The sequence below is a fragment of the Balaenoptera borealis genome, assembly GCF_965194805.1.
Source record: "Balaenoptera borealis genome assembly, chromosome: 6".
Lineage (NCBI taxonomy): Eukaryota > Metazoa > Chordata > Mammalia > Artiodactyla > Balaenopteridae > Balaenoptera > Balaenoptera borealis.
This window is the reverse complement of record NC_138863.1, coordinates 32817226-32829788: the sequence shown is the minus strand read 5'-3', so window position 1 is coordinate 32829788 and position 12563 is coordinate 32817226. Positions and strand designations below refer to the sequence as shown.

General features: G+C 36.6%; 1 protein-coding gene across 1 annotated transcript in view; it reads right to left on the bottom strand.

The window, feature by feature from the left end:
- The window catches only part of ICA1L (islet cell autoantigen 1 like), a 74214-nt gene that overhangs the window by 8891 nt on the left and 52760 nt on the right, over positions 1-12563 (bottom strand). The window contains exons 10-12 of the mRNA XM_082397142.1: positions 9563-9637; positions 6309-6563; positions 3254-3343 (exon numbers count right to left, since the gene is read on the bottom strand). Of these exons, the coding sequence (XP_082253268.1) occupies positions 3254-3343; positions 6309-6563; positions 9563-9637 (420 nt within the window). The remainder of the gene's footprint in view (positions 1-3253; positions 3344-6308; positions 6564-9562; positions 9638-12563) is intronic.

Genomic DNA, 12563 nt, shown 5'->3' with positions numbered 1-12563 from the left:
ATACATACCAACAAATAAGTAAAAAATGAGGGACAAGACAAAGCTTTTCCATATAGTAGAATGTAACTAATAAAGGCGGAGGGGAGAGGAGATGGAAGACCGCCATTTGGCAACAGCCACTGCAATAGACGATTCGTGCAGGAATTATCAATGAATGCTAAATTAGCGGGTGCAAATTTGATACTCAGAAATAAGCCATTCACACAGTTGCAAAATATTTTTCCACATGATAATTATTAATTACAAAGGGAAAAATATAATAGTAATTTGGTAGTGAACAAACCTGGCAGGCACCACCTTAACCAAGTGATCAGAGTTAACATTATAAGCAATAGGACAAAATAGACATCATGTGCCTCCTGATACGGTTTATGAAGAACACACAACATCGTTCCTGTGCTGCTAGTCTTGCCAAAATGCATAACATGAATCTAATTATGAGACAACATCAGATAAACCCAACTCAAGGAATATTCTATAAAACAAATGGCCTGTACACCACAAAAAAAGCCAAGACGATGAAAGACAAAGATTGAGGAACTTTTCCAGATTAAGAAACTAAAGAGACTTGACAACTAAATACAATGTGTGATCCTGGTTTGGATCCTGGACTAGGAAAAAAATCTTTTTCTCTTTTGTTACAAAATACATTCGTGGGACAATTGACAAGATATGAATAAGGTCTATAGATTAGATAATAGCAGTATGGCAATGTTAATTTCTGATTTTGATCACTGAATTGTGATTATGTGAAAGAATGTCCTTGTTTTTAGGAAACAGATGCTGAAGTATTTAGGGGTGAAGGGGCATTATGCCTGCTACTTAGTCTCAGAATAATTTCAGATCAGAAGAAATTACATACATATTACACTCACACGTAGAGAGAGACTAAGGCAAACATGGTGAAATCTAGGTGAAAACATATAGGAATATTTTGTATTTTTGCAAGCCTTTCTGTAGGACTAAAATTATTTGAAAATTTTAAAATATTGATACCACAAGGATTCAGAAGTCAGCCTGAAAGGGCTCCCACTGGTCAACACGGGGGCAATTTGAGCACCAAAATAATTAAGTACAGTAGTGATTATAAACCATCGAAAAAATACGAATCCATTCTGACAATAAATACGTAAATGGGGAAGAAGAGAGGTTTTTTTTGTTTACAGCAGGGTATTGAGGGCTGGTGGAAGGAGCCAATTGTATAGCATGTGAATTATATGTCAATAAGGATGTTTTAAAAATGTGATTAATGGATGAATGGATAAACAAAATGTAGTATATCCATACAATGAAATATTATTCAACTTTAAAAAGAAAGGAAATCCTGTCACATGCTACAACCTGGATGAACTTTGAGGACATTATGCTAAGTGCAATAAGTCAGTTACAAAAAGACAAATACATTCCACTTATATGAGGTATCTAAAGTAGTCAAATTCATAGAAACAGAAAGTAAAATGGTGGTTACCAGGGCTGGGGAGAGAGAATGGGGACTTAGTGTTTAATGGGTGTAGAGTTTCAGATTTGCAAGATGAAAAGTTCTGGAGATCCGTTTCACAGCAATGTGCATATACTTAACATTACTGAACTGTACACTTAAAAATGGTTAAGATGGTAAATTTTGTTATGTGTTTTTACAATAAAAAAATGTGGAGGGAGTGCTAGGGTTGGAAAAATCATCACTTTTCATCCATCACGATAAAGACTGAATCAGGCAAAAAGCAACAATGGATGCTAAATCTATGTGGAAATTCTGACAAAGAGCAGGACGTGTACAAGGTCGCCAAGTGTCTCCCCACAGACTGCTTAGTAATTGCAAGGGAGGATCAAATAAAATAGTAATTGTATAGGAGAAAAACTGGACAACACCTTGATAGAGTGGTCAACATTAACAACACCCATGAGGGAGAGAGGGACAACTTTGAGATGTGAAACCCTGAGAAAGGAGCATCACCTATGTGTATTCTAGTCAGGATAACCTGACTAGATACTCAGGATAACGAATAACCTAAATTTAATTATAAGGAGACCTCAAATAAAACTGAAATAAGGAGCATTCTATTAAAAACAAAAACAGTGGAGCAGAGGGACTCTGTTCTTTTAAAATGCCCTGAAATCAAAGAAAAGCTGTGGGAATGTTTCAGATTAAAAGAGACTAAAGGGACATGGCAACTGAATACAATACATGACCCTAGACTCGCTGTCCCAGAGGGGGACAGTGCTATAAAGGACATTATGGAGTCAGCTCACGAAAATGGAATACACATACGTGGTAGATCATAGAAAAGGACTACGTTCATATTAACAGCCATACTGTGGTTGTGCAAGAGAATATATCTATTCTTAGGAAACACAAACTGCAGCATTAAGGGGTAAAGGGTCACGGTGTATGTAACTTACCCTCAAGTGGTTCAGATAAAATAACACACGCATTACACACACACACAAGCCTGCATAAAGCAAACGGGGTAAAATACTAACTATAGGTGAATCTCAGTAAAGGATATACAGGTGTTCTTTGTGCCATTTTCATTTATGAAATATTTCTGTATGTCTGAAATTATGTCCAATTAAAAAGTTAAATCAGCATCAGTGACTAAGATTAATATGTATCTAAGATCCTGCAAGACGGAGAATGTGTCAATTTTCTATGTATATCCTACATGGTAATTACAACATGGACCAGCTCTGCAGACAAAATATAGTAAGTACTCCTAGAGCCCGTGCTCCGCAACAAGAGAAGCCACTGCAATGAGAAGCCCACGCACCACAATGAAGAGTAGCCCCCGCTCACTGCAACTAGAGAAAACCCGGGCGCAGCAACGAAGACCCAACACAACCAAAGATAAATAAATTTTAAAAATATATATAGTAAGTACTCAATATATATTAGCAATTACTACGTACCAGGCCCTATGCTAAGACCCTGGGTGCATTTGTCAATAGGCATTCTGTAAACAGAGCATCTTCTATCCCTAATGGTATTATCCGTTATCAACAAACCTTAACACAAAATATAAAGGATTAAGGTACAGAATTTAGTTTACTATGGCAGCTCACAATTTCTGTTCAATTCTTTCCACAGTGAGGGATAGCTAGATACAGCTTTCATTTTAATTCATTATTAACAAAGTACTTTTCTGGACAATATGAGGTGAAGACTGTAACATGGTCCTTTTCTAAATTTACCTGAATTTGACTGATTGTTAATATGATGGCATATTACTTATGATAATATAAGTAAATAACTTACATTTTGTTAATTTCTTTGGACTCTGTGAAGGCACTGACTGGTTATCAATGTGTGAAAGAGGAAGTTCTAATCCCCCTTGGGAGGCCCAGCCTGGGGAAAGAGAAATAATGAATTATCCATTATTAATCAAATAGAAAGTAGCATCAGCAAAACAAGAAAAGGGAAAAAATATCTAATAAAAGTCCTCCAATCTTTCTACCAGGGTAATATTCTACAGTATAAGACATATATCTGCTATTATGAATTTTATTCAAATCATCTAAGTTTAGTCCCAGCTAGAGTTAGACTTTCTTACATTTTGCAAAGTGGTTCTGAAATAAATATACTAGCTTTTTTTCTTTAAAACAATGGCAAATGCATAAGGTGTAGAAAGAGAAGCTTTAAGGAGTCAGGACGAGAGGAAATAAACATGACAATTAGAATCCTGAAACCTATGAATAGGTTTATACCCTTTGACTTGGTAATCCCATTCCTAGAAATGTATCTTAAGGAAATAATTTAACTGAAGGAAAAAGTACGTGCATGATTTTGTTTATTGCAGCATTATCTATAACATGAAAAAGTAGAAACAATAAGGAAGGAATTAAGTGGATTATGGTGGACAAATGTGACGAAATATGATATACTCCTTAAAAAGTATCATTATGAATACTAGTAATGCAGGGCAATGTCTGCTGTAACATGAAAACTTATTTATGCTATAATTAAAACACAGCACTAGAAAGGAACTTAGATTATCTGGCCTACTACCTTCCTTGTATAGTAGAGATCATCTGAGGCCCAAGTTCCTACTTGAGGCTCCTAGAACATAGATCTTTAAACTCTCAGGGCAGCTCACCTTCCTGGTCTACATCACAGGAGAAAAAGAGGTAGACATAAAGGAGAGACTAGTGAAGTAGGAAGAGTCCTGTGCTGGGAGCAGTTTAACAGTTTAAACTGCCTGATGACTCAGCAAGACACTCAAACACAAGGACTAATTGCCTTGGCTATCATGTGGGAATATCCCGTCAGCCTGCAGGCAGGAACCAGGACAGACGTTCTGAGTAGTGCAGAAATCCTGTTGATATTGTACTGCCAGAAAATAAGAGAAGAGTCCACTGCTGCTAGCGATGTGGCAAGTGAAGGAGAAAGAGCAGGAGTTCATAGCAGAGAGTGAATCAGTTTGTAAATCTTTATAACTATTGGGCCATTGATATGCCACACGAGAATAACTGTTGTCTAAAATTTTACCACAAGCAAAACATGTGAATTATCCTAGACGGGGACTCGTTATCAAATAGTACGGTCCATTCTTACTTTTAGGTTATTTAACCAATTCTTACTGAGTAATTATTTAACTGATATTTATTTTATTTATTGAGCTAACTTTTATGCTGCTGTCATAGAAAGCACCAAGATAAATCACCCCACAGATATGCCCTTGAGGTGCTTGAAGATTGGATAAAGCATGATGGTCTTGCAGATAAAGTATGAACGTAAGTATTTTAATACAAAGTACAATGCATTAAGACACTGTGAGGTGCTGTGAGGCTGAAAGACAGGGATATAAGGCAGGATAAACTATGATTGCAGGACTTCCCTGGTGGCGCAGTGGTTAAGAATCCGCCTGCCAACACAGGGGACACCCGTTCGAGCCCTGGTCCGGAAAGATCCCACATGCCGCGGAGCAACTAAGCCCATGCACTACAACTACTGAGCCTGCGCTCTAGAGCCTGTGAGCCACAACTACTGAGCCCAGGAGCCACAGTTACTGAAGCCCGCACGCCTAGAGCCCATGCTCCGCAACAAGAGAAGCCTCCGCAATGAGAAGCCCACACACCGCAACGAAGAGTAGCCCCCACTCGACGCAACTAGAGAAAGCCCGCGCGCAGCAACGAAGACCCAATGCAGCCAAAAATAAACAAAAATAAAATCTATATTAAAAAAAAAACTATGATTGCAGCCATGAAAACCGATAAAGCACTGCAGGAGGCCAGAGGAGGGAAACAGCACTTCCACTTGGCAGTACTGAGGGAGTCCTCAAGGTTGGTGTGGTGGAGGAAACACTGGATGGGAACCTAATATTTGGGCCCAAGTCCACACTCTATTACGGAACATTACAGCCAAAGAGGGGCATGAGCAAAGATGCCTCAGAAGGGTCTGGAAACAGTACGGTTACCGAAAATGGCAGGTATTTTGAAATAAGGTAGGAGATAAGGGTGGAAATGCAGGTACTGGCAGGTTTGACCCTGGGGCCAATGGTGCTTTATTTTTGAAAAATGTAAGCAGGGTGCTGACATCTCAATCTGCTTCTTAGAGAGAGAACTTTGGAGGAAACATGGAGGATGAATTGGGGTTTGGGAGACCTATTAGGAGGAGTCACAGTAACCCAGGAAACCAAATGAGGTTCTAAATGGCAGAGGAGGAGGAGTGGGAAACTTGAGACATGTTTTAGAAACAGAATTGACAGGACTTTGGAACCAATATGGAAGTGGGGAGCAAAATGATTCCCAAGGTGTTGGGTTGGACACAGGATGGTGGAACAGCAGGTGAGTGGAGAGAGTCCTTGACATATAAACAAAGCAGGTGACCCTTTCCTGCTCCCAGCTTTCCACCACAGTCCTCCATTCCCGCTGCCTTGCCCTGAAGGCTGCTGTGGAACCAGCTCCAGACCTATTCCTTTTGCTCTTGTTAACTCTGAGCCCATAGGAAGAGAACACACCAAGTTTTGCTAGGTGGAAGAAACAGTATCACCTGCCCTAGGCAGGGGTAACTTAGCAGGTCAAGAGTTTTAAACAAGACACTGATTTTCTATGTAGAGAAGACACCTGGGAAAGTCAATGAAAAAATGTGGGGTTTAGTGGAGGTGGCAGGAAAGCAGCCCTTATTTCACTCTCGTTGACAGACTCCAATGATATTTGTTATTTTTCCCGTTGACTGGTGTGACTGCAGATTTTATCCAGTAGTACAGAAGCTAACTCAATCTCCTTGTTGATTTCAGCATCCACAGGCACATATTTTTGCTTCACAAAGATACAACAGTTCAAGGGTATCCAGATGTTGCATAGACACTTACTGTTGAAAGCTCCAGCAGCACGAAGGCCAAGGTCAAAGAGTTGTGAAGGAAGGAATCGTGAGGAGTGAGCAAGAAGCTCAGATCCCCCAGAAGGCTCCTGGGATGTGAGACTGGCCTTGGGGCTCCCAAAGACAGCCTGGCATTCCTGGGAAAATTCACTAGCACTCCAACAACCAGGACTTAGGAGGCTGTTCAGAAATGAGAATTCCTTCTCAAAATCATCTTCCAATGAATCTACTGGTACATCTTTTGCAACTGTTGAGTGAACATAAAAACAGAATGGTTTTTTTCTTTTTGAGGAAATGAGAGTAGGGTATAGGGCAAATCAAGTTTGTTTCATTGTGCTCATACTTTATTAACATAATTTTTAATGAACAATTAAACTGACTAGGAGTTTATGTGAAAATAATTTCTAATTAGGTAGGCTATAGATCAAAATGACATTTCACAATGAAAATATTAATAGTTATGAATATTTATGTATAAAATAATTAAGCAACCATCTATGTAAGACAGAAACAGGAAATGCAAGGAGAAACTGAAACAAATTAAAAATAGGAGACTTTAATATACCACTCTCAGTAAAAAAACAGGCCAAGAGGACAAAAGTAAAGATATAAAAGATCTAAACAGCGTAAAAAAACATGGTAGTTATTTTTGAATACAAGCAAACCCTAATAGAAAATGTACCTTTTTCTCAGGCACACACTGAAAATTCACAGAAATTAATTATAACTAAGGCACACACACAAATCAGTTTCTTAAAATAGAAATATTACGAACAACATGCTCTGATTACAATGCAATAAAATGAGACAACTTTTTTAATGAAATCAGAAATAAAAATCTCTTCCACTTGCACATTTTTAATACCTTCTATTAAATACCTTCTATTACCTTCTATTAAACAATAGAAGGTAATAGAAGGTATAAAATAAAATAAAGGTATAAATACCTTCTATTAAACAATTCTTGGTTAGAAGGGTAATGGAATTTCTGAAAAATGATAAAGAAGACATTTCATATCATAATCCATGGGGTATTTAAATAACAACTAACATGAAAAATCATGACCCTAAATATCAATAAAATATTTATCATTAATAAATAAATATTTATTTATCATTATCAATAAAAATGAAAGGGGCTTCCAGCATGATAGAATGATGAGGTCTAGGGACCCGCACATCAGTTTTAAGTAACTGGTGAAAATGATTTTAAAAACAACCATTTAAAGTCTCTGGAAGTTGTTCCAAGGACACACACCAAGTGAAGAAACATTTACTCAAGAAAATCTATTAAAATTTAGAAAGAATGAAAGACTATTGTACTTGAACTAAGAACCACTCTCTTCCACCCACTTCTCAATTCAGCCAGATGAAAATTCACACTAGCCTGGTGGGAGTGGGAGAAGGATTAATTGCAAACAAGCATGAGAGAATTTGGGGAGTAATAGGAATAGTCTAATAGTCAATTGTGATGGTTGCACAACTCTATAAATTTACTAAAAGTCATTGAATTTTATACTTACAATGGGTGAATTCTATGGTACTTAAATTATACCTTGATAAAGCTGTTAAAAAATCAAGAGATTTTGTACAACTCTATGTAAATAAATTAGAAAATCTAGACAAAATGAATAATTTCTGAGAAAAATATAATTTACTAAAATTGGTCCCAGTACAGATAGAAAGCTTAAACAGATCAATTTCCACAGAGAAGAAAACACAAAAAATCACAGGCCTAGATGTTTTCACGGGGCATAGATGCTGAAAAACTTGTTGGCAAAATTCAACAATCATTTCTAATAAAAACTCTTGAGAAAACAGGAATGTATGGCTACTTCCTTAACACTGTAAAATATATACCTCAGTCCAAAAGCTAGCATCTTAATTGATTCAGAAACAGTACAGGCATTGACACTAAGATCAGGAACAATACTATTTCACATTGTTCTGGTGGTGGTAACCAATGCAATTAAACAAAAGAAATTAATTAGAGTCACAAGAATTGATAAAGAAAAAACAGGACTATCTCTATTTGCAGAAGACATTGTGGTATACCTGGAATGTTCCAGAAAATCAATGATAAAACTAACTCAATCTATAAGCAAGTTCAGCAAGGTAGCAGGATATATGGTTAACATGCAAAAATTATATCAATACACGAAATAATAACCAGTTAAAAGATAAAATGGAAAGAAAATGTCATTTATAATGGCAATAAAAGAAATAAAATATTCAGAAATAAACTTAACAAGAAATGTTCAAAACCTATAAGAAAAAACTATATCTGAAAGATAGACAAGTAAACTTTAATAGAAAGATGCCCTTTGTTTCTGCTTAGGATGTCTTGACATCAGCAAGCTGTCAGTTTTCATATTTAATGTGATCACAATAAAAGTATCAATGAGCTTTTTTATGGATCTAGACAATTTGACATAAAATTCATATTGAAAAATAAACATGCAAGAATAGTTAAGAAAATAATGAAAAGAAGAGGAAGATACTAGTCCCATCAGATACAAAAACACACAAAAAAGTTTCTATGAAAGTCCAGAAATAGACTCAAATACGTATAGAAATCTAGCATATGATTGGAAGTTATCTCAAATTACTGGGGCACACATGGCATTTAAAAAAATTATATAAAGGATAGCCATTTGCAAAAAGATAACATTTAATCCATTGTTAACGCTATATTCATGAATAAACTCCGAATGAATTGGAGATCTAAATATAAAAAATAAAACTATACAAATACTAGAAGAAAACATAAATGAACTCCTCTAACCTGGGTTTTGCATATGACAAAAATCAGATCCAATAAAATAAAAGATTAATAAATTTGACTACATAAAATGTTCAAAATTTTTTCATGGCAAGAAACAACTATAGGAAAAGTCAAAAGACAAACTAGGAGAAAATGTTTGCAATGCTTGCCAGAGACATTCAAGGTAGTATTTACATTGTAGGTAGTGCCTACATTACTGGATGGTAGAGACACATGAGATAGTAAGATAAACACAGTGCCACATGTCCTCACAGTTACAGAGATACATTCCACAGGGCCTAAACATACAGAATAAGCAATTATTTAATTTCCATTGGCATGTGCTACAAAGTAGAAGTATAGGATTGCATTCCTGGGTAGAGACCTATACAGATTTTCATGTTACAGAAATAAATATTAAATAAAAACTAAAGAATTTTAAATAATAAATTATCCATATATAAAGTAAAATTATAATTTACCATTTTCATAGTTAGAAAACTGAGGTGCTCCAAATTCTCTTATTCCAGAATGTTTTTCCTTGTGATCTTCAGTTGCTGAAACAAAAGCACATAAAAGATAACTTGAACAAGAAGAAATTTAGCATGCTTATTTACTATAGTATTTTATGATAATGTGACCAAACTGTTCAACTGACCAAATCAGATTATAACACATATATCTAAAAATTTAAAGAACCATATATAAAAACCACATATGTATATACATAAAACACTATATATATACACAAATAAATTTGTAATACCCACAGGTATTCAGGTCCTCTGTTATATCTATGCCCTCTTGAAAGTTAAAAGTTTTCATATTCCATGTAAATTGGTGCAGTGGCTATGGGAAACAATATGGAGGTTCCTCAAAAAAATTAAAAATAGAACTACCATATAATCCAACAATGCCACTTCTGGGTATTTATCCAAAAAAAATGAAAACACTATTTCAAAAAGTTAAATGCACCCCCATGTTCATTGCAGCATTATTTACAATAGCCAAGATACGGAAACAACCTAAGTGTCCATCGATGGGTGAATGGATAAAGATGTGGTTCATATGTACAATAGAATATTATTCAGCCATAAAAAAAAGAATGAGATCTTACCATCTGCAATGACATGGATGGACTTTGAGGGCATTATGCTAAGTGAAATAAGTCAGAGAAAGACAAATACTGTACCATCCCACTTATATGTGGTATCTAAAGAACAAACAAAACCCGAGCTCACAGATGTAGAGAACAGTGCTGGAGGCCAGAGGCAGAGGCAGGGGTGGAGGCAAAATGAGCGGAGGGAGTCAAAAGGCACAAAACTTCCAGTTATAAAATAAATAGGTCATGACGATGTAATGTACAGCATGTCGACTATAGTTAATACTGTAGTGCATATCTGAAAGTTGCTTAGACAGTAAATCTTAAAAGTTTTCATCACAAGAAAAAATTTGTAACTGTGTATGAGGATGGATGTTAACTAGACTTACTGTGGTGGTCATTTTGCAATATATACATAATAGCCAATCATCATGTTGTACACCTGAAACTAATACAATGTTATATGTCAATTATACCTCAATTAAATAAAGTTTTCATATTCAAAAGCCTACTCCTTCCCTGGTGGATTTGTTCTCATTCTATAGTCTCCGAAAGGCCATTTTATACAGCTGACCCTAAAAACAAGGGTTTGAAGTTGCACAGGTCCACTTATATGTGGATTTTTTCAATAAATACACTGGAAAAAGTTTTGGAGATTTGTGACAATTTGAAAAAACTCACAGAAGAACCTCACAGTCAAGAAATATCAAAATCATTAAGAAAAAGTTAGGTATGTCATGAATGCATAAAATATATGTACATACTAGTCTATTTTTACCATTTACTACCATAAAATACACACGAATCTATTATTAAAAGTTAAAATTTATCAAAACTTATGCACACAAACATTGATATGGCACAATTTGCAGCTGAGAGAAATGTAAACAAACTTAAAGATGCAGTAATTAAATCATAACTGCATAAAATTAACTGTAGTAATTTCATAGCCACCTCCGGTTGCTACTGTAGTGAGTTCAAGTGTTGGGAGTATCAGCTTAAAATGCCATGTGACACTAATCATTGCCACACGACCATTTCCTTTCTCCAATAAATTGTGTATCACAGTAAAAACTGATCTCTCAAGTCTTGTGTATTTTTCATGTTTACGGTAATACTGTAAACTCTGAATAACACCATTGGACCCATAGGAAGTGCCACTAGTGATGCTGGAAGTGCTTCCAAGAAGCACAGAAAATTACAAGAAAATGTTGAAATGCTTGGTATGTACCATAGATCGAGGTATGCAGCTGCAGTTGCCGATTTCAAGATAAATGAATCCAGGGTAAGGACCATTGTAAAAAAACAAAAGGAAATTCATGAAGCCATCACTGCAGCTATGCCAGCAGGTGCAAAAACCTCGCATATTTGGTAAAGTACCTTTTTATCTCGTATTAAAAATGCAGCTTTTATGTGGGTGCAGGATTGCTATAAGAAAGGCATACCTGGGGCTTCCCTGGTGGCGCAGTGGTTGAGACTCTGCCTGCCAATGCAGGGGACACGGGTTCGAGCCCTGGTCTGGGAAGATCCCACATGCCGCGGAGCAACTAGGCCCGTGAGCCACAATTACTGAGCCTGCGCGTCTGGAGCCTGTGCTCCGCAACAAGAGAGGCCGCGATAGTGAGACACCCGCACACCGCGATGAAGAGTGGCCCCCACTTGCCGCAACTAGAGAAAGCCCTCGCACAGAAACGAAGACCCAACACAGCCATAAATAAATAAATAAATAAATAAATAATTAAAAAAAAAAAAAAGGCATACCTATAGACTAATATGATTTGAGAAAAAGCAGTCATTATATGACAATCTAAAGCCAAAGGAAGGTGACGGATCTAATGCTGGAGAATTCAATGACAGTAAAGGATGGTTTGATAATTTTAAAAAGAGGTTTGGCTTAAAAAAGGTCAAGATAACAGGAGAAACTGTGTTGAAAAAGATACAGATGAGTTCCTAGATGACATTAAGAAAATCATTGATATGAAAGGATATCTGCCTGAACAGGTTTTTAATACAGACAAAACTGTCCTATTCTGGCCAAAAAAATGCCACTAGTGACATTTATTAATAAGGAAGAGGAGTGAGCACCAGGACTTAAGGCAGGAAGGGACAGGCTAACTCTTCTGTTTTGTGCAAATGCAGTCAGGTGCATGATCAGGACTGCCCTCATCTACAAAGCTGCTAACCCCCAAGCCTTGAAGGGAAAAGGTAAACACCAGCTGCCAGTCTTCTGGTTGTACAACAAGAAGGAATGGACCATGAAAACCCTTTTTCTGAATCGGTTTCATCGATGCTTTGTCCCTGAAGTCAGGAAGTTCCTTGCCAGGAAGGGACTGAATTCTAAAGTTCTTTTGAAATTGGACAATGCCCCTGGCCATCCAGAG